The 24,351-nt window shown below is 40.7% G+C and overlaps 1 protein-coding gene across 1 annotated transcript; it reads left to right on the top strand.

Moving 5' to 3' along the window:
• The first annotated feature begins 21,867 nt into the window (after positions 1-21,867).
• LOC147605753 (aspartic proteinase nepenthesin-1-like) lies at positions 21,868-23,523 on the top strand. Its single transcript, XM_086793642.1, has one exon. It carries the CDS (start codon positions 21,868-21,870, stop codon positions 23,521-23,523), a length of 1,656 nt encoding a protein of 551 aa, XP_086649768.1.
• Positions 23,524-24,351: the final 828 nt, after the last annotated feature.

Raw genomic sequence — 24,351 nt, 5'->3', positions numbered from 1 at the left:
CTTTTATGCATATGTTTATGCATAAAAATCATTTATGATGAAAATCACACTTTTAATATAAAAAAAATATCTTTTATGCATATGTTTATGCATAAAAATCATTTATGATAAAAGTAACACTTTTATAATAAAAAAATATTCTTTTATGCATACTTTTATGCATAGAAATCAGTAATGATAAAAGTAACACTTTTATAATAAAAAATATTCTTTTATTCATACTTTATGCATAGAATTCAATAATGATAAAAGTAACACTTTTATAATAAAAAAATATTCTTTTATGCATACTTTTATGCATAGAAATCAATAATGATAAAAGTAACACTTTTATAAAAAAAATATTCTTTTATGCATAGAAATCAAACATGATAAAAGTAATATTTTTAAAGTAAAAAGAATATTATTTTATACATAGAATTCAATAATGATAAAAGTAAGACTTTTATAATAAAAAAATATTCTTTTATGCATACTTTTATGCATAGAAATCAATAATGATAAAAGTAACACTTTTATAATAAAAAAATTATTCTTTTATGCATGAAAATCAATATGATGAAAGTAACTCTTTTGTAATTAAAAATTATACTTCTATGCATTATTTATTGCATAAAAATCCATAATGAAGAAAGTAACACTTTCATAATAAAAAATTATCAATAAGTATCTTTCATAGAATTTAATTCTATTGAAAATCATTCTTTTATAAAAATTAATCAATATGCATCTTTCTATGCATGAATGAAAATGACACGTTTAGAATACTCTAATGATGGGGATTACTCTTTTTGATTAATAAAAGATAAAATTTATTTCACAAATTTTTAGAAAATTTTGCCATAACCTCCTTTGTATGACTGACCATTTTTCAATTTTTAACTCACTAAAATTAATTAGAAGTTCACCAAGAGTATTTAAATCATTCTAGTGTAAACATTTTCTACTTATTTAAGAGAACATTATGAAAAACTTGATTTTATCCAATAATCAATCATCTAGGATAAAGAATGGTTGGATTTACTAAAGAAGAGAGGGGAATGCCTTTTTTCAATGAGGCTTAACATCATTTCATTTTAAAGAAGACAAAAATCATAAAAAACCATAAAAGAAATAAAAAAGAGAAGAATCTCCAACTTACATAGATAATTTGAGAGCTTTCCTTTGGCTTGATGGTTTGAGGGTTCTACTCTTGTTTGAAACAAGAGTGGCCACCAATCTTTTAGAAGAGGGAAGGTCAAAAACTAATGAATTATGAGTAAAATTCACAGTTTTTGGCACTTGGGAGAGGCAGGGTAACAATGCAAAACACTATTGAGTTTCAACAAAGGGGAAAGCTTCTATTTATAGAAAAAAGTGAGCTTCTAACCAAGCCAACTGATTCTAGAATTTTCCAGATCAGTTTGGTCAATTTTTGACCATTTTTGGATCAGTTTAGTCCACTTTTTGGATCAAGTTGAAACAAGTGAGAGGAGAGATAAAAATATCTCATTATTTGGGAGTTTAAAACTCATTCAAGCATGTGAAATAGGTGCCTCCTTCATGAGGGGAATTACCCCATACTGAGGTGTCAAAAATGCATCATTTCACCTAAATATCTCTCTTTTTTAACTATTAACCTTGTCCTTAGTCAACTCTTCATCTTATGTGAGTATTTACTCATTTTTGGGGGATTTTCCTTTTATTCTTCTATTTATCTCCTCCCTACATTTGGATGAATCTTATTGGTCCATAGGAACCTTAATTTAAAATTTTGAAAAAATATTGATCCCCAGGATAATGCCTCTTGAACAGATTATACTTAATTTCTAATGCACCTTTTGAAAATCTTTTTGAACTTTTGTTTCAGGGGAACTTATTTTGATAAGATGAGATATTTTTCTATCCAAGAATATTTAAAAACTGAATTACCACTCTCTAGAAGATTTTCTCTCTCTAGGCCAAAACTGGTAGAAACAAGATCTTTTATATTTTTGAAGCGAGATTTGATTACAGGGGAAGATGCTAGACATCTTGAGAGGCTAGGGAGGAATCTTACACCCTATGTGAAAAATAGTGGGTTTGGGTGGGGCATCATTATCATACGGTGTCCAATGGTGGTGAAGGTTTGCGAGAGGGTCTATAGGGCTGCTACCCCACCACTCGCAAATTCTCATTACCATTGGACGCCGGATGGGTGAGACGGTATGTTGCCATCCGCTATTTTTCACATAGGGGGTCCCCTATGTGAAAAATAGCAGGTTTGGGTGGGGCATCATTATCATCCGCCGATGTTCGATGGTGGTGAAACTTTGCAAGCAGGTCCACGTGGCTGCTACCCTACCACTTGCAAAGTTTCACCACCATCAAGATGCCGGATGGGTGGGATGGTGTGTTGCCTTTCGCTATTTTTGGACATAGTGCCCCTTGTGTGAAAAAAAGCAGGTTTGGGTGGGGCATCATTATCATATGACGTCCGATGGTGGTGAGACTTTGTGAGAGGGTCTGTGGAATTGCTACCCCACCACTTGCAAAGTTTCATCACCATCGGGGGCGGGATGGTGTTGTCATCCACTATTTTTCACGGTGCCTAACCAAATGGTCCCTCTTTGTGAAAAATAGCGGGTTTGGGTGGGGCATCATTATCATACGGCATCTGATGGTTGTGAAACTTTGCGAGTGGGTCTATGGGGCTACTACCCCACCATTCGAAAAGTTTGGCTAGAATCGGATGCCGAATAGGCGGGATGGTGTGTTGCCATCCGCTATTTTTGGACATAGTGCCTGGCAAAGGGTCCCCTATGTGAAAAATAGCGGGTTTGGGTGGGGCATCATTATCATATGGCATTCGATGGTGGTAATACTTTGCGAGCGGGTCCATGGGGCTTCTACCCTGCCACTCACAAATTTTTATCACCATTGGACGTTGGATGGGCAGGATGGTGTGTTGCCATCCGCTATTTTTCACATAGTGCCCAACCAAAGGGTCCCCTATGTGAAAAATAGTGGGTTTGGGTGGGGCATCATTATCATATGTGTCTGATGGTGGTGAAATTTTACGAGCAGGTCTGTGGGGATGCTACCCCTCCACTCGCAAAGTTTCATCACCATCGGCGGATGGGTGGGACATTGTGTTGCCATCCGCTATTTTCCACAGTGCCCAAACCAAAGGGTCTCCTACATGAAAAATAGCATATAGATTCCCCCAAAAAAAATGTAGCACATCAACATGATCTTATTATGGTTGATATGCAAGCATAGGGCATCCTCCAACCATGCCAATCCCCCACACCTCTTAATCTAATGGTGTAGTATTCGGCTCCTCCATTTCCCACACAACTTGTGGAAATATAGCCTAATGTGCTTAGGACCTTGCCAATGTTGTGTTATTGTGCAAAACCTCCATGGAGCATAATGATCATCATCGTTATCCAAGCTACAATCATCATCAACATGTTACTCCTAGGAGTTCCATTATTTATTGTGGTCATATATAGGCACATGAAAATAATGATGCTTATATAAGATTTAAAATAAACACAGGTGTATGTAACCTTCAAATACACAATCCAATGTAAATATAACTGCATGGAAAGTATGGAAAACAATCAAACAAGATAATGAGTTAAAAAAATACTAGACTCTTATGACACATATGCGTGCATGCACACATATACATGTCATGCATGCGTATGCTCGTGTGTACATACATTCATATATTTAAATCGGGTGTGTTTTTTTAACAAGCATTTTTGAGTGAGCGCTTTTTGGTGTTCAAGCGAGCGGTTTCTCTCTCTACACTCCTTGTATCCATCTACTCCTCTCCCTCTACTATCATACCTACTACAAGATGTTGAGCACTACTACACACCATGGACCACTATTATTGTTGCAACTCATTTACAAAGACATCGTATTATGACCTAAAACTTCCATTACATTCAAAAGAAAATTTTACAAGACCACAACATTACACGACAAACACCTACGAGTACTTGAACACACACAACAATACATGAAAGCATGTGTGTACACAATGTTCTTTACTGGGTCACTACCATTACAACTCATTTACAAAGACACCATATTGTAATCTAAAACTTGCATTCTATTCCAAAGAAAATTTACAGATCATAGCATTACATGGCAAACTCTAGCCAAGATGTTGAACACACGCAACAACAATACATGAAAGCAAGGGTGTACACATTATTCTTTACTTCCATGGGCCACTATCATTGCTACTTCTTCACAAAGACACCATAGAGAGATGAAACTTCCATTATATTTCAAATACAAATGGCAATATTGTAGCATATTATGACAAACACATGCGACTATGTTGAGCACATGCAACACTATATGAAAGAATTTCGGGCCTCAACTATCATCTTGACCTTCTCCGTCTACCCTAAATTTTCAATGAAGGTGGCAACTTCAGCTCGAAGAGGAGTCTCCTTTTCCTCTTCAATGATGCTAAAAGCTCTCCGTATCCCAATGGCTATTACTGCTTTCACCTGTGGTATATTCTTGCTTTACAAGGTCTACCTCTTTCTCTGTTGTGAGCTTCTTATTATGGCTTGCCCAAACCCTCGTCACAAAACACATCCAATAAGAAAATTACCTTGCAAATTGCAATTGTCATGGGGATCTTTCCGATGGATGAGCTCATAATCCTTGAGGTCTCCAAGCTCCACCTCTCCTTGAGTAGCAATTCTGGCGTAGCCTCCCGCGCGTGCGTTGTCACCCAACCATATTGCACTATGTACACTCGTCCCTCCTCTCACCTCACTTCACTCACATACACTCACTAGCATGCATTAGAGAAGAGCCACACTCAATTTCATAATGGGAGATTCCTTTAGCAAGAGCCACACTCAATTTCACAATGGGAGAGTCCTTTATATTATGCAAGATTTTCACTTGTATACATGGCCATAAGTGGTCACACTCACTTAAACTATGGGGTCATACATGCACTTTAGGCTCATAAGAGGCCTAATTCTATTACAATGAACTACTTTCATAATATATCCATGAAGTACATCACTTGGGAATTCATCCTAACTTGCTACCACACGCTCTTGAAGTGGAAATTGTCATAAATATTACATATCGGACCATTACGAGCGGCCATCCAAGTTGTAAATTTAGACACCGTTGCTTCATATCTTGCATGTATGACCTTTTGGTGTGTCTACCTTGTCTCCTTGATGTAAGATAATGGTAGTACCTCTTGTTAACCCTAGAAATGGGTTAACATTCCCCCCTTCCTGGTGTCAATCGTGTCCTCGTGATTGCGTTGTGAAGACCTTTGTGTGGGGAGAATTGACAAGCTTTGTTAATGGCTTTTGATGTTGAGTGACGTTCAATGGTCCTTGTTCCTCCGGAAGGAATAAGAAAGGATAGTTGGTAAATGAAAAGGTTAGAGATTAGCGGGAATTCCTATAAGGGGGTGGGGTTTTTACAAGTTATTGCATTTTTATATTTTTGTGAGCATGCTCTTTTGGTATATTTTTTGCTCACTTTGTTTTTGGAAATCACAAGCAGAGTTACTTGTTGTTATTGGTGTTACTAGGGAATCTAAGAGATGTTAAAAATGGGGGAGAGGATAAAGAAATATCTAGAGAAACATAGACAAAATCATTAGAACGAGATTGGGATTCTCAATTCCTCATCTGATTCATTGAAGTGACATTCATCACTTAAAGAATTTGGCCTTCAATGATGTCCCTTTTTGTGGTAGGATTCTTGTCAAATGTTGTTGAGTAGGAAATGTTCCTACTCACATGCTTCTTCTTCTCATATACCAAATAGCATATCTTGCTAGTGTATGAAAAAGAATAATTGTTATATGTAAAATATGTAAATTTGTATTCTTTGTTTTGATATAACTTGTGGTAATCCTATTTGGTACTCATGGTAAATTATAAGATATAACTCATGCTAAATATATATGTACTCATGCAAAATTGTGGCAAATTTTTAGATTTCACTACTCGTATGTGATTTTGTAAGGTAGAAAGAAGATTTGACTAATCACATTTGAAAATTCCTAAGGTAGCGGGTGTTATAGAGAGTTGTGAAATCATGAAGAAGGTGGGGGCCACAAGCATGCAGGGGGGAGTGTGGAAGATGGCCAAGCCCAAGTAGAGGGAAAATTCTATTAGGGGCAAGAAGCAAGAGGATATTAGCTCAAAGTATTGAATGACCAGAAGAAAGTACAAGTTCAGAGTTAGGCTCTCCAACGGCTACAGAGAGTGAAACAAGTGAAGGGACTCAGGAAAAGAAGCTCTGAAACACATTCTCAAAGAGCGGAGTCTAGCTCTCCACCACACCGAAAAAGGGTGAAATTACTTGATAGCAAGACCTCTCCATTATAATCTAGCCATCAATCCAATATGAAGTCACCCCTGCATAGGGAAGGGAAGGAGCATTTCGACAGGTTATGGTATCCTCTCTCTCTCTCTCTCTCTCTCTCTCTCTCTCTCTCTCTCTCTCTCTCCATATCTCTCTATGCTTCCATCTTCAGTCTCTATCTCTGTCTCTTTATCTCTTTTGCTTATTTCTCCCATTGCATGTATGCAGGCCGGTGGAAAGGTCCTAAGGTAATCTACCCAAGACAAAGAAAGTTCTGGCAAACCATGGCAAAGTTCAATATAGATTATGGCCTCTCCATGGAAGGTGCTAATCCGAAACTGTTGAGGTGGGATCAATTGATTGATGCGGAGTGGTTCAGTGTTTTTAGACATGCCAAGGATCCCACTCAGTATTGCATCAAATGTAGCCATATCCGCAGTGATGTCTACAAGCATCTGATGTTTCATCAAAAGTGTATCAAAAGTTTCCTCCCACAAACATGGAGATCACTACAGAATTTGCCAAGGGGTATGTGAAAGAGTTTAGCCTTGTGGTTATTGAGAGTGTTTCGGCCATCCAATTCAAATGGGCAGAGTTAGCTGTCCAATATTTGCAAAAGAACTGCAAGAGAAAGGCTATTATGAGAGGCATTTCAAGAAATGGAGGATGCATAATGAGGACTTGCAAGCACCGAAAGAGCTTGAGTAGTTTGAGGATTTATGTGATGAGGAGTTTGTCACATCTATCATACACCTACCATGATGGAAACAGCTACCAATGCCACACCCCTCTATCATCAAACAACTCGTCACTTGTTTAAGAAGAAGGGAGTATGCCTTGGTCACTCCATAATGTCGTACCATTTACAAACCCAAATTACTTGGAGAGGATGAAGGCAATTTTCCTTCATTTGAGGACTCTCTTAATAAGCAAGGCCCAAGAACATCTAAGAAGTGCACAACATGAGTTAGAGGCTGCAGCCTGCAAAGATAGTAAAGGCTAGCAATGACAAGGTTAGTCCAGTTTTGTCGGGGCTCTAAGAAAGAGCCCGAAATATGCACAAGAAGAATTACTACCCTTACTAAAGAGCAGTACTGTCTATTCAAAGCGAAAAATGGAGCTTGAGGTTGTCATTGACACCATGAAAAACACTCTTCAAACACTTGGGGTTTTTGAGATAGAAGACATGCACCTCGAGAAGGATATCAACGTAACCATGCTTCAGGTAACTATTAATTAGCATGATAGAAACACCTTATGTTTAAACTATGTACAGCTAATGTATTTAGCTAGCTTGATGTTCTCTTCTTCTATACCTGTATATTGAAGTAGAGTTAAAGTAATCTGAAGTTCAAGCATGTGAACATCAATTACAGCTAGTGTTTCATATGGACAGCCAAATCCAAGCATCAAATCTAGGCATTCCACCTCCTTATATAATTTGGCTATCGCCATAGTTACACAACATGTAGGAGAAGGCATGGTACAGAAAGAAACCATGGCAGATTTAGTAGGAGGGTCAGACCGCAACCAATGTGTTGGTTGTGGCTTGTCTCTTGAAGTTAAACAACTTATTACCATGATCATGCTGCCTTGTAATCATATGTATCACTTGTTATGCTTTGCAAGTGCATGCTAGCCTGAATGCAGGGCTACAAGATGTGGGCAAATGATACCCTCTAATTGGTTGTGTAAAATTGTCGGACAAAGGGATCAAATCACACCAAACTCAGGTAATTTTTACTGGAGTAGTAGGTCAAATCAGCATAATTATATATGCTACTGAGCTCTGTTAGTATGCTAATTAGCATACCTACTATCCTAATTAGCATATCTATTATGCTAACTCGCATATCTAGTACACTATGACTAGCACTTCAATATGCTAACTAGCTTTATTATATGCCAACTAGCAATCTAGTATGCTAAATTTTCTATGCTAACTAGCATTTCTAGTATGCTATTTAGCACATCTGGTATGCTAGCTAGCACACTTGGTATGCTAACTAGCATATCTGGTATGCATATTACAATGCTAGTCAGCACTCTGGGTATGCTAATTAGCATACTAGATATGCTAATTAGCAAACATCATAATTATACTAGATATACTAGTTAGAATACTTGATATTCTAGCCAGCTTTGTTATATTCTAACTAACAATCTAGTTTGCTAAATTTTCTATGCTAACAAACATATCTGGCATGCTAGCTAGCATATCTAGTATGTTGGCTACCATATCTAGTATACTAGCATGTCTAATATGCTTAACTAGCATGTCTAGTATCCCAGCTAGCATGTCTAGTATCCCAGCTAGCATGTTTAGTATGATAACTGGCATATCTAGTATGATAACTAGCATACTATATATAGTACTAGTTTGTTAGCATAGAAAATTTAGCAAACTAGATTGTTAGTTGGCACATAATAAAGTTGGCTAGCATATCAAGTATGCTAACCTAGCATATTTAGTATGCTTACAAGCATATCTTGTTTGCTAACTAGCATATCTAGTATGCTAATTAGCATATCCAAAGTGCTAACTAAATATCTTGTACACACTAACAAGCACTCTTATATGTTAACTATCATATCTCGATTGCGAACTAGTATATCTAGAATGCTAAGTAACATTGTTATATGCTAACTAGCTATCATATCTCGATTGCGAACTAGTATATCTAGAATGCTAAGTAACATTGTTATATGCTAACTAGCTATCTTGTATGCTAACAACCACTCCAGTATGCTTACCCTTCTATGCTATCTAGCAATCTCTTGTGCTTACTAGACATCTTATACGAATGGTTATTACTCTTGTATGATATCTATGCTAACTAGCATCCAAATATGCTAACTTGTACACACTAGTGTGATACTCATATGCTGCCTTGCACTCTCTTGCACTTTTATAGATAATTAGAACTTGAGTGTACTTATTAACAATGATGTTTGCTAACTAGCAGTCCTTTTAGCATTATAGGTACTCTTGTGTGCACAACTAGCACTATTGTTTAATTAACTAGCACTTATGTATGCTGACCAACATCTTGTATGCATCTATCTACAGATGCTAAAATCGTGCCTGAGGCCACATCTCCATGGACAAGTATGTCAAAATAGAGCATTGTAGAAGATTTTTTCCAAGCTAACAAGCATGGCAAGGGAGGGAGTGCATACAAGATGTTGACCAACATCTTGTATGCATTTGTTTGTGTAGATGCTAAAATTGTGCCCAAGGCCACATCTCCATGGACAAGTATGTCGAAACAGAGCATTACAAAAGACTTTTTCCAAGCTGACAAGCATGGCAAGGGAGGGAGTGCAAAAACCAAATTGCCCAATGAAATGCAAACTGAGTATAAGCAAAGTGAGGGTGTGGTGGAGAGAGAGGAAGTGGAGGGCATGCCATATGTTGAAGGGGGGATGTTCTGAATAAAGGTAGAGATCATGATGTTGAAGTAGAATGTGGAGCTCATGATGCTATAGCAGAAGCTGATGAGTTTGTCCTAGTACCCCGCCACCAAAAGGATACCTCTGGTATAGCAAAAAAAGTTCAATCAAGCCTTGACCAACCTCTACATTTTGAAGTTGAAAACAACGGGGATGAACGGACATGAGTCTGAAGATCAATTTGATATTTTTGACTTCAACACAATAGTTGTTGCTGTTGTTAAAGAATTTGGTGTGACGACAATGAAGGGACTCCTCACTATTGGGAGTGGGGTTGAACATCTAGTTGAGGATGTTGGTGATTTAACAGCCCTCTGGCAAGGCTTGTGAAAAGGATTATGCAAAGAGGAAAGTCCCTAAGCCTAGAGCATCTGTGTTTGAAAATGTGAAGCAACCTTGTGAAGACGATACAGAGGTGCCAAAGGATAGTGCTAAGAAGGGGGCTGCAGGTGCATAGAAAGCCACTCGCTCCCATGCATGCAAAAAATTATGATGAACCTGACTCTGTTATGCCATGTTTTGTGCAGCCTTGATCTTGTGCCCTGATTTATTGAATTTGTCTCTTATGCCTTATTTTTCTGAATGTATCTCATTGTGCCTTGAACTGCACATTGATGTAATGTATCCGATATTTATAATGGAAAATATTTTCATCTCATATTGTTCGCATGAAATTGTTCTTGTCAATCATAGTTTGTCTATCACACACAGCATTCAATTACTCTTTGTTTTTAGCTTATGTCCTTTTTTATTTTGTTGAACAAGTAACTTTCTTGTATAGGGTCAGACAATCTGCAATTGTTGGACCTGCCCTTTGTAAACCAGATAGTTAGATGCCAAAAATGGTGAATCAGGAAGGCTAGGCAAATCCAAAGACAATGTCTTCAATTTGAAAGGTGGCTTGACCATTTAATTATGCACCTACATAGAATTGACACTTATTTGCAATACGTGCACCTGTTTGGGGAGGTAATTATCCTTGATTGGCACCCTTCGCCCAACCCAATATAGGTGCCCAAGCACTTAGAAGATGAAAGATGGGCTCTAATCCTTGACCTTCATGGGTTACTGGTCAAGGTCATCGTCGAGAACCAATTTGGCGACCCATTAATGACAGGCATTACGTGTTCTACCAAAAAGATGCTCACCGATTTTTAGATTAGTGCCTTTGCTTTTTCCATGTGTTCATATGAAGTACAAACAAATTTGCCAAAGTCAATGGCATGCTCGAAACAATGCTTTCATCCTAAAAATCTCAGTTAACATGTGTTTTATCACAAGAGGACTGGCGGCAGTGGTGGTAGGTTGAAAATAAGAGGACTGGTGGCAGTGGTGCAGGTTGAAAATAAGAGGACTGGTGGCAGTGGTGCAGGTTGAAAATAAACCGAGACTTAACCTAGGATTTGGGCCCTGATAGTGGATGACAGTAAATACAAGGTGTGTCAAAACCCAGAAGAGACTTGGCTGATTGCTCCAAATCTGCAGCACCAAATTGCCTTGTAAACGAGAACACTTCTTGAAAGAAACATTAAAATATTGGCTATTTTTGTGGCTGCAAAACAAGGATCGTCAAGATTAGCAAACCCCTTTAAACTAGGAGAAGATAAATTCTAAGATGCAGTGCTCAGTCGTGTGGAATATGAAACAAGAGTACGAGATGAAGCAAGGTGGAGAGAAAAAAACCGTCGATGGCAAATGGAAGACGATATGGAAGCAGAAGGGTGGAGAGGGAAAGGCAAATGCAAGAACAAGAGTTACATGAGAGCAAGAGTGAGCAGAGGAACAAAGAGGAGAGTGAAAGATCTCATAAAAACAGAGAGGAAAGGAAACCACAAAATTATAAACATCCTATTATGAAATCAAAGCCACAAAAGTAGGACCCCTGTAATTGAAGGACCTTGTTTGTAATGATACATTTTTTTGTAATTGAAGGACCTTGTTTGTAATGATACATTTTTTTGTAATTCAAAGCATTGTTTGAAATGGAACATATTTTTATCTATAAATAGTATACATGGTTACTTGTCTATTTTTGTTCCAAGTCTTTTATTGTCATCATCTCGAATAGCATGTGCTAATTAACAGTCTACAGGTGCTAATTAGCAATCTACAGGTGCTGATAACATGTGCTAATTAACAGTCCACATATGCTAATTAATAGTCGCTAATTGTGCTAGTTAGGAGTTTGGAAATAGCTCTCTAGAACATATGCTAGTTAACAATCACACATGTGCTAGTTAGTAGTAGGTCTGAAAATAGCTCTTTGGAACATATGCTAGTTAACAATCACACAGGTGATAATTAGCAGTCTATAGGTGCTAAAAACATGTGCTAATTAACATTCTACAAGTGCTAATTAGTAGTCACAGTAGCTGTGCTAGTTAGCAGTCTGTCTGGAAATAGCTCTCTGCAATATATGCTAGTTAGCAGTCTGTCTGGAAATAGCTCTCTGCAATATATGCTAGTTAGCCGTCTGTTTGGAAATAGCTCTTTGGAACATATGCTAGACAAGTGCTACTTTATTGTTAGCAAGAAAACTTTATTGTCAGCAAGAAAACTATTAGCATAACCCCAAACTGCTAACTAGCATACCACTAATTGACAAACAAGGCATCAACAAAAGTATACTGTGAGGACAACTAGCAGGTTACATGTCAAATCCCAAAGGGCATGCTATTATAGATTGCTTCATAACTTTATGAAGTGATTGTGTACACTTGCCTCCTTTTTGGCATGTGTTCCATGGGTATTTGATACAACGTACAAGATTTGGAAGTAAGTGGACAGTGGGCTACTTGGTATCTAGTTTGAAGGAATAGGAATCTATTTGCTTATAATGAAGTCCTTGCACACAACATAAGAACCTTTGTCAATTAAATTCTTCCATTCATCAATGTTCCCCTTTTTTACCTTCTCCTTTACTACAATGCACGTAACAAGGTAAAAATCTGCATCCTCATCATTCCCATTATGGCATCTGGATTTATTGCAAAATTGTCACCAACACACAAATTGCTGCTTAACACATCATAGTTGTCTTCATAAGTGAATCCATCATATCCAATAACCTCATCTAAAGGGACCTCATCATCATCAGGAAATGGCACCATACGGTGATAATCCCAAGGCTACACATGGGCCTTGTTATTGCAACGGTTCCAACATAAATGCATGCATGCATCACAAAAGCATGCCAATGATCTTGTTACAAGGGTAGTTGGATCCCATGGGTTGTGACCATGGATTTCATGAAAAGAACGAGACTTCTCAATAGTGGCACAATTCCACTTAACCTCCCTGTTCACATCTTCCAATTTAATCTCCCAAAACACATGGGCACCCTCACACAAGTTGGCTCGACAAAAACCAACCACATCCACTGCACACTTTAAAGTGGCCCCATTTTTCATTAATTGTTCATGTGTCAATGTTCTTTCTACAACTCCTCCTACACCGTCATGCTCTCCCTTGCCATGCCGCCCTGTTCCAAAGAAGAACCGGCTCATCTCCATCCCTGTCAGTCCAACATATCTTGTAACAAAATAGAAAGGTCTAGCAGCCTTAACCTGTGAGGCCACACCATCTAACCAAACCTAGTGTTGTTTTAGAGCAACACCTTGTCTTCGTAGCCAATCACAATGCAACATAAAGTAATGATAGACAAATAATGTGTCATGCACCTTGTCATCTGATATGAAGAAGTGGATTGTTTTGACCACTTCCCTTGCCTTCCAATAGTATGTTATGTGTATGAAAATGGTTACTTGACTCAAGTGCCAGTGCATGGAATGGATCTCATTTTGCTCCTTGAATGCATAATTCTTTGCAAAATCTACAACTAAAACAACCATATCATCAGGAAATTTAAGTATACATTCCTTGAATTTTTGTGCTTGCCATTAGGCGATGTAGTTATGTGTGATGAAGAGCTTGAGCTTGGTCTTCAAGAGTTGAAGAAACTCCTAGCATTGCATGTCTTTATTCAAAAGGTCTTTTCTTTTCTTTTTTTCCCATGCTTGAGCTTGGTCTTCAAGAGTTGAAGAAACTCCTAGCATTGCATGTCTTTATTCAAAAGGTCTTTTCTTTTCTTTTTTTCCCATGCTTATCCATTGCTTTGACATATTCAAATACTTTTATAGTAATGGTCTTACCTTTCTTTTTTGTCTCTAAGATGCATGTTTCCAACTTCTTCACACCACAATTCCTGCATACTCCCATTAGACACTTCCTGCTGTGGAAAGATGCATATGTTTCCTTTGGGCAAAGTATTGACTTCCATAGATGTGTGACACCTTTGAAAATGTGAAGTGAAACTAAGCAGCCAATGCTCGTGCCAGCACCTGCTGTGGCACAAATGCCACATGTACAATTGCATCCCACTTCATGGAGCCTGGAGGTATGAGACTGCATATGTTGTTCAATGTGTCCCTTAGAAAGCACATTTGCACATAGTGTTCGCAGCATCATGTGTATCTATCCTTCAACCGACGTATGAAAAATGACTTCAGTATCTTAAAGGATCTCATCCTAATGTTGGAGTCTGGATATTTTGCTTTAAACATGTGGAAGAACTCAACCTGTGAAATTTCACAATAATGCATTAATCTCGGGTCTAGATGGACATGTGCACTTATCACGTGATTTGGCTTTAAAAGTTAATAGCAAGTGCTAGAACTAGCAGATGATAGTTAGCAGGGCGGTAGCATGATAAGAGGGCTACTTCGAGGTAGTTTGGCAAGAAGTGGGACTTTTTTAAGTCTCCCGAATCCGTGTCCGGGTATCTCAGGCGAGTTCAGAATGATCAATCGGTTGCCTCGGCCACGTATCTCGGTTGAGATGTGTCGCCCATGTAGGTTCGGTAAAGGTAGCCACACATTATCTCAGGCGAGATACATGGCAACATGACCGGGCAATCTAGTCATCATCCCAACATATCGCGGTCGAGATAGGTGTGGAGATGCTGACTAGATTGCACAGTCACGGTGGCGTGCCAACGCAGCATATATATTTATATCTCAAGAGAGATATGAATATGTATATTTATATCTCAAGCGAGATATGAAAATTAATAAAAGGTTTCTCAGGCCAGATAATTATATATTTATCGTTTCTCGGGCGAGATACATAAATTGAATAAATTATATATTTATCATATCTCGGGCGAGATACATAAATTGAATAAATTATATATTTATCATATCTCGGGCAAGAGACGTAAATCAAATAAATTATATATTTACCATTTCTCGGGCGAGATACGTAAATCGAATAAATTATATATTTATCGTATCTCGGGCGAGAGACATAAATCGAATAAATTATATATTTATCGTATCTCAAGCGAGATACGTAAATCGAATTAATTATATATTTATCGTATCTCAAGCAAGATACGTAAATCGAATTAATTATATATTTATCTTATCTCGGGCTAGATAAGTAAAGCGAGTTATTAATTTGTATATTTATGATATCTCGGGCGAGATATAAAAAGCGAATGGTTGGAGCCACATATCTCACCCGAGATATGTGTACTCAAGCGAGATACGTAAATCGAATTAATTATATATTTATCTTATCTCGGGCTAGATAAGTAAAGTGAGTTATTAATTTGTATATTTATGATATCTCGGGCGAGATATAAAAAGCGAATGGTCGGAGCCACATATCTCACCCGAGATATGTGTACTCAAGCGAGATACGTAAATCGAATTAATTATATATTTATCTTATTTCGGGCTAGATAAGTAAAGCGAGTTATTAATTTGTATATTTATGATATCTCGGGCGAGATATAAAAAGCGAATGGTCGGAGCCACATATCTCACCCGAGATATGTGTACCCTAAAAATCCCCAAACTTTCCCCGCTTTCATTATTTGCCATCCTTTTCTCTATTTTTTGGAGCTTTTCACACGAGCACCTGTCGTCGTCGGCTGGAGCACTTGTCGTCGTCTATCACCATCCTCGGTCTCGCTAGATCTTGCCCGAGCTGCTATCGATCTCGCCCGAGCTACCCCACATCTCTGTCGTCAGACCCAAAGTTTTGCCTAGGTAGGCACTCTAGTTTATTGAGTATTTGTTTTTTAAAGCTTTGAGAAATTCATTTTCATTAACACCTTAATTAATGTAAATTGATTATTACAAAGCATAATTAAGAAAACTAGCGTGCATTCGTCTATGGGCAATTCTGCATTGTTTATGCACGAGAAAACTATAATTAACAAAAGCTCTACATTCGAAACTAGGGTCTGCACTAGTAATTAACAAAATAGGGTCTACACTAGCAGTTTGATTAAATTATCAAAACATAGAAGCTCCTCAGATTTTGGTAGTTATGGATGTAAAACCATGTCTCAAAACCCATCCAAACCCATTTAGTAGGTTACTGCATTAAGCTACATTAGTTTTTAGAGGTTTTGGTTGTTTGAGATATACACATGTCCTGTGCATTATGATGTATACATCGGATGCCTTTATAGTTGTCCTCTAATAGAGCACATGTATATTTGATGCATTTACATTTGTCCTATGATAGAGCACATGCATCTCCTTTTCTCTATTGACCATATCAGATGCATGAAGCCTTTATGCATAAGGTCTTAATGCATGAAGCCCTATGCAACATGACCTATGGCTTCATGTATGAAGCCTTTATGCATAAGGGCTTCATGCATGAAGCCTTATGCAAGATGCATTATGGCTTCATGCATGAAGCCTTTATGCATAGAGGCTTTATGATTAAGCCTCAAATCTTTATGCATAGAGTCCTTATGCATGAAGGCTTAAGCATAAGGCCTTTATGCATAAAGACTTAATCACAGGGCTTTATGCAAAAAGACTTAATCACAGGGCTTTATGCATAGAGGCTTTATGCTTAAGCCCCGCAGGCTTTATGTGTAGAGGCTTTATGCTTAAGGCTTATGGATAGAGGCTTTATGCATAAGGCCTTATGTTCACCACGTCTCCCACATGCCATAATTCTACTATCCCCCTATGCTTGGGAGTGAGCCTGAATGGCTTTATGGTTGGGCACACGATGACCTAGATGCCTCAGTCTTTGTGTGTTTTCTCCATCTTTGTTTAATTAATTAATGACGAAAACAACATTTTGGGGACATATTAGTATTCTCATCATTAATAACTCTGTAGTACTCCCCTAGTAACCTTACATGTCATAGTACTAGCGAAGTGTCCAACCAACCACTCACACCCCTTGGCACATATGCATATATCACCGACACCCTACAAACTATCATTGCTCCTAAAGCAACGAGGTTCTTTTATCCATCATTAACAAAAGACCCTCTTTCCCCATTTAGACAAGAATGACCCACAACATTTCTAAAATTGGTTCAAGCCTACATGCTGGCACCCAAGCGGCCTATTTGCCCTTTGAGGCACATAAAAGAGCCCATAGAGACCCTAAACAATGCCTACACAGCAAGTAGTCATCTCACTTGGGTGATACAAAACTATTGAGGATGAGAGAGAGAAAGAGAGAGAGAGAGAGAGAGAGAGAGAGAGAGAGAGAGAGAGAGAGAGAGAAATGACCTTTCGGTTACGTGTGCATTATGTAGTTTTTATCATGGCTCATGAGTCACGTCCAGAGACCATCCCCAAGATGGTCGCACTCTTAGAGGCTTAATGCACTTAGCTTCATGGAGAGAGAGATCCACATCCTTCCACCATGCATCTTGTTGCATCTCGTTGGAGGGCATGCTGGAGACTCTACGTTCCCTTGACGATGTAGAGTCTTTGATAGCATGGCTAGAGACACAGCAAGGTGTACGAGTACGTCACGGCTTATCTCATCGAGAGGTATCCCAACTACCCTCTATCAGAGAGAGGACATTACAGCTATTCATTTGTCGTGAGGATGGGCGAGTCGCGACTGCAGGGCTGCTTAAGGTGGCTTAGTACACCCATGCAGCTATGGCAGCACACATTCTACCACGATATGTGGTGTATTATGGTGCCTTGCCCCATCATTACATGAGATTCCAATCTATTTTGCACAACAGTTATACGCAGAGTTCGTGTTGGGCTCGAGGTAGATTATCATGATAGTCAATCCAACGCTGGCCATGGTGTGGGCCGACTTCAAGACCAGGACAGGAGGCCTGGTGACCAGGCTAGGCATCTCCCACTTGCACTTTAGACACCTCATGGATTTGAGATGCTACCGTTTACCACAGTGCATGAGCTAGGTGTGTAGATTGGTCACCAGTAGTTTCACCACCATCGGATGCTGTATGATAATGATGCCCCACCCAAACCCGCTATTTTTCACATAGGGGACCCTTTGGTTGGACACTGTGAAAAATAGTGCAACACATAGTCCTGCCCATCCGGCATCCGATGGTTGTGAGTGGCAAGAAGCGGCCCCAAGGACCCGCTCACAAAGTTTCACCACCATCCAATGCCATATGATAATGATGCCCCACACCCAAACCCACTATTTTTCATATAGGGGACCCTTTGGGCACTATGTCCAAAAATAGCGGATGGCAACACACCCTCCCACCCATCCGGCATCCGCTGGTGGTGAAACTCTGTAAGTGGTGGGGTAGCAATCCCATAGACCCGCTTACAAAGTTTCACCACCATCCGATGCCATATGATAATGATACCCCACCCAAACCTGCTATTTTTCACATATGTGAAAAATAGCAAATGGCAACACATCGTCCCACCCATCCGGCATCCAATGGTGATGAAACTTTGCAAGTGGTGGGGTAGCAGTCCCACAAACCCACTCGCAAAGTTTCACCATTATCGAACATTAGATGATAATGATGCCCCACCCAAACCCGCTATTTTTCACATAGGGGACACCATCCCACCCATCCAGATCTGATGGTGGTGAAACTTTGCAAAAGTGGTGGGATAGCAACCCCGTGGACCAACTTGCAAAGTTTCACCATTATCGGACATCGGATGATAATGATGCCCCACCCAAACCCGCTATTTTTCACATAGGGGACCCTTTGGTTGGGCACTATGTGAAAAATAGCGGATGGCAACACACCATCCCACCCATCCACCGTCCGATGGTGATGAAACTTTGCGAGTGGCAGGGTAGCAGCCCCACGGACCTGGTCGCAAAGTTTCACTACCATTAGATGCCGTATGATAATGATGCTCCACCCAAACCCGCTATTTTTCACATAGAGGACCCTTTGGGCACTATGTCCAAAAATAGCGGATGGCAACACACCGTCCCGCCCATACAACATTTGATGGTGGTGAAACTTTGCAAGTGGTGGGGTAGCGCCCCGTGGATCTACTTGCAAAGTTTTACCACCATTGAAAATCAGATGATAATGATGCCCCACCCAAACCCGCTATTTTTCACATAGGGGACCCTTTGGGCACTATGTCCAAAAATAGCGGATGGCAACACACCGTCTCACCCATGCGACATCCGATAGTGACGACACTTTGCGAGTGGTGGGGTGAACTCCTTATCCAACCAGCTCCTTCTTGTCAATAGTTCTTTGAGTTATACCTTTGTATCAAATAGTAATAAAGGTTAGACCCCTTTAGAAGTATGCACCAACATCACACTATCATTATCACAAGCCCCCATAGACCCTTGGATCCTCCCTTATCTAACATATATTGTTTGAAGTACTTTAGGAACATTAGCATTGTACCCATTGTATTGTCATAATATAGAGCCCAACAATTAGAGATAAATGTATATTTACATTTAACAAAATCAATCCCTTGACTAGCTTTAACATCAAACACTATGATATTCCTAGATAACCATATTTCCAAAGGCATCTAGACCTAATAACATTCAGCACCCATGAAGTCTGTGAACCTAAGTCTTAATATTTGACCACATAGGTTAGGTCATTTTGGCACCTGCCTGATTAGCTATCCACCTATTCATTTTTCCCCAAAAATCCCTCCAAAAGGCATGAAACCCATCTTCAAAGGCAGATCTACACTTGGGACACACACTAAAAGTAAAAAATCGTTTTGACCAGCTTGACCCCTAAGGGTAGTCATCATAACTTTCCATTAAAAACATCTTCATCCTCATTGGGATGTCCACTTTCTAGAGAAAACCCCTTTTAAGCTTCTAGTTAGCAAGCCCCCAATTGAGTCTCCATACCATGTTCCAGTACATGGCATTAATGCCTGTGACCAATAGCTCCGTGTAGAAGAAACTACTAGCGCCTTTGTCTCATGTCACCCGATTTTTCCATTGCTAGTCCTTCAACCAAGTGAGAGGATTGTAAGCAGCTGACAACCATATACCATCCAAATCAGCCACTTACATGACCACCCATAGATCCTTATTAGAGATATGATACATATAACCAGCTTGGGCATCATCCATCCATGCTAGTATCGGGTCCATCCCATAAGGCGCCAAAACATTTCAGACCCTTAGTGTTTAACCTCTTAGTAGTGGCCAAATCTACATGAGCCAGAGGGGGTTTGAATATTTGAGACCACCAGATCTTTGAGACCACCATAATGGATCTTTGAGTTACGGCCATTAGATCTAGTACATCCATTCCATTTAGTGACTCCCATGACACCCTCCAGGCTTGGCACATAAACTTGTAGGTTAGGGCATTTTTTATTATTAGAGGAGCAAAAGAAAACACTTTATCAATCCAGGAAAGACCTACCCCAACCCTCTTGTCTCTAACTTTAGAAGTTTCCGCTATTATTTTCACCATTCTAGTCCAACTTACTTCTTGTTTAAGAAATTAATGAAGAGAGGAGCCCAACTTGGCTTTAGCATGTGTAGGTAGATGAAGTATGCCACACCCCCAGGCTCTAGGTAAACATATTTTTTCCCAAGCCAGCCAAGCTAGGTCCTATCAGCCTTTCTCTGATTTCTCCATAAGAACTAACAGGGCCTATCAATTTGGACGAGTGAATTCTTTTGAAATCAACAATTGGGGCTAGGTACATTAGATAGGCATTCAACACATTATTTATAATGTCCACCCTTAAGTGAAAGGGTAAAATTATTCCTTCCCACTTTCTAAGTTTACCCAAAGCCTTCTCAATTACTGAGTTGGGCCAAGTCCTAGTTAGAGACATTAATTCCAATGGGTGTTGCTAAATGTTTAAAGATATGTCCCTTATGGATAACCTGACAAATCCTATTCTTCAGTCAGGCTGATAATTGTGGACTTGAAGATGTTGCATTTAGAACCTGAAGCTTTGGCAAAGGATTGAATAGTATTAAGGGCAACTCTCACATTATCATTCTAACATAATTTAAAACATCACTTTGTCCTTTAAAAATGCATAATTTAAAACATCACTTTGTGCAAAAAAAAATGCCATGACATAATTTAAAACATCACTTTGTCCCTCCAAAAAAAGAAGAAGCCATGACATAATGTAAAACATCACTTTGTCCAGCATATCATAGTGAAGGCGTTCTTGTATGGATTCTTAGGGTCACTTTGGCACTTACATCCGTAGAAACTATAAGCTTCCAAGCCTATCATTATTTAAATCCATTTGGGGAACTACGCCCACATTGTCAAGCCATAAGGTTTCCTTATAGGGACTCTTTATGACTTTAACGAGCATGATTTATGCATCTTCCTCAAGGTATACCAACCCACCGTTCAGTATAGACGGACATTTGATCCGTCCGGGTTTGGACCTCATTCAACGGAGAACTTTACTCATAGGTCAGCAATCATCCCGGCCGGTGAGACGACGTAGGAGACGGCAATTGTGGAATGGACGCTACAAGCGCCAAGCGCCAAGCGCCAAGCGTCTTGATGGGTGGGAAAACTAAGGCATGAGCTGAACAGCCGATATAGGCAGACTAAAGCAGGCTGCTTCATCGCTCGCGGAGGTAGGCTTACCAAGCAGACGGATCAGCTTGAGTCAAGCTGGCGTTGGCGCGGGTGGTAATTGATATCCCGGCAGGAGAGCTGTTGAGTTTATATGACCTCCGCCAGCGAGCGGGCGGCGCCCATGTCCATTTCCAAGGCTCCTCCTTATACGAAATCTGCCACTGTCGTGCTAGTGCTCGGTACTGCTGCCATAGCTGGGCGTCGGAGTTTGCATTGTCGCTGCAATGGCAAACCGAGGGACGTTGCAATGTGCTGTGCTCTGCAGGACCTTCTCAATTGCATTGGCGTTCGCTTTAGTGCTTGGCAACCCCATCGATCATCATCCTCCAGCAGTAATGCCGTCAGAAGTAGCTAGGGCATACCACCCAGACGAAGCAGCGGCAAATAAAAGCTCTTATTGTGCAGAACGCCGGGTGGGAGCCGGAAGCCGACGGCGATCATCGCTGGACATGGTGCACGGAGCGGCTGCCGCCGGGGAATCGCCCACGCCCACGCCCACGCCCGAAACTTCAGTACAGGATCGTGGCCACGAGCAACCCTCGGCTTCAGCACCATCACCATCAACAGCAGGTGACAGCAAGCGTGCAAATGTAGAGGTGATCCTGCTGCCGCGGGCGGACGTAGTTCCGGGGAACGCTACACTGGCGGGCCGGCTGACCGCGCTGGCGCAGTACGATGCTACCCGCATCCAGGCGCTGAACATGCAGATCAACGACGCCATCGTGGCGCGAGGCAGCAACGGATCGTCCGGCGTTGGTCAGTTCTCCTCGGGTGCCAAGTTTCCCGTGAATGCGGGTCCCGGCATCCACATGATGGAGTTAACGGTGGGCACCCCGGGCCGGACGTTCCCCATGATCATGGACACTGGCAGCCAGCTGGTGTGGATGCAGTGCCAGCCCTGCCGATCGTGCGTGCAGCAGAGCACGCCGCCCTTCTTACCGGCGGCATCTTCCACCTACGCCACGCTTCCTTGCTCCAGTTCGGCGTGCCAGATCTTGTCAGGGCAATGTCAGCCCGATTCCAAATGCCGCTACGCCTACAGCTACGCCAGCCAGGCCAGCACGCAGGGGCTACTGGGCACGGACACGCTGACGCTCTCCGGCACGGACGGCCGCCCAACGGCGTTCAAAAACCTGGCCTTTGGTTGCGGCTATTTGAACCAGGGTGAGTACGGCGGTGCGGCGGGGCTGGTGGGGATGGGGCAGAGCCCACTTTCGCTGCCGTCGCAACTGGGCCCGGCCATAGGCGGAAAAAAATTCTCTTACTGTCTTCTCGCCCAGACCGCTACGTCCTCGTCTGTCGGCGGCAAGCCCACGACGCTTTTGATGGGCGCATCCGCCCTCTCATCCCCCGGCGTTGGCCAGATGGGCTTCACACCGATGGTGGCCAACCAGCACGTAATATCGTCGCTCTACTACATCAACGTAGCGGGTTTCAGCGTGAACAATCAACTGCTCAACATCCCGGCAGGCACCTTCAGCATCAACTCGCAGGGTGGCGGCGGCATGATACTGGACTCTGGCACCACCTACACCTACCTTCCGAGCGCGGCTTTCATTGAGCTAAAGCGGGCGTTCGACATGCTGGTGCGGCTGTCCCGATACACCGGCCACCCTTTCCTGCCCGCGTGCTACTCCACGGCGGGGCAGACGCGGCCCGCCGCCATCCCTCCGCTGACCCTCCACCTGCAGGGCGTGAACCTGGCGCTGCCACTGGACAACTACTTCATCCCCGTCGACAACCGGGGCCATTACTGCCTGGCCATGATCCCCACCTCCGGCGGCCTCCAGATAGTGGGCAACATGCTCCACCAGAACTACCAGGTGCTCTACGACCTCGACAACGCCCGCATCGGCTTCGTGCCCCACACGTGTGCTTGAAATACAATCCCTATGTGATCCAAGGGTTCCATATTCTTTTGTAACATTTCATAAAAGAGTAGTACCTAAGGCTACCTAAGCCATGAGCATAACATGTGTGATACGTGTGATTCCATACTCTCTATACATTCTTCTAAGTCAATAACAAAAAGGTGAAAAGATGAGGATCTCTAAAATACATGAAGAGAGAGAGAGTGTGTGTAAGTACACCATAATCACCATAGTACCGCTTCTGAGAGGGAGACAATAAGTACAATATAATCACCTAGTACTGCTTCTCGGGGAGTTAGCCAAATTTTTGACAAGCTTTTTTGAAATTTTTGTTTAAAAGCGTCGGCATAATTTTTATCACCGTAATATATAAATTAGGTACACATTAAAAGGTTTAAAATCAATTACTTGTGATAAACTTGATGATAATCATAGTTATATTTTCTAATCATAAAACATAAGTTAACTTAGTGATAAGTTCCAATTCACATTTGATTTAAGCTTTCAATAACACCTTTCTTTGAAAATCACATCAAACCATAGAATCCTACCTTCTACAAAATTAAAGTTCACCTTGTACTACATATTACTTAAGGCTTTCAATACAGTGGTCGAAGTTCACCATGTACTGTATATTGCTAAGGATTTCAATATAGAATGAAGTTAACTATGTACTATATATTACTTAAGGCTTTCAATACAACTTATGTATTTTTAGCAAGCATGATAGTCCATTGAGACCTTGGAAAAAAATGTTTTCCAAGGTCTCAATGGCCCACCGGATCAAGGAAAAAAAATAGTTACTCAATTGAGTTACTGAAAAATCGATCAAGTTAC

The sequence above is a fragment of the Cibotium barometz genome, chromosome 59, assembly GCF_041138505.1.
Source record: "Cibotium barometz isolate CiBa-2024 chromosome 59, ASM4113850v1, whole genome shotgun sequence".
In the NCBI taxonomy this organism is placed as follows: Eukaryota; Viridiplantae; Streptophyta; class Polypodiopsida; order Cyatheales; family Cibotiaceae; genus Cibotium; species Cibotium barometz.
Note: the sequence above shows the minus strand (reverse complement) of the source record. Positions and strands in the feature narration are given on the sequence as shown.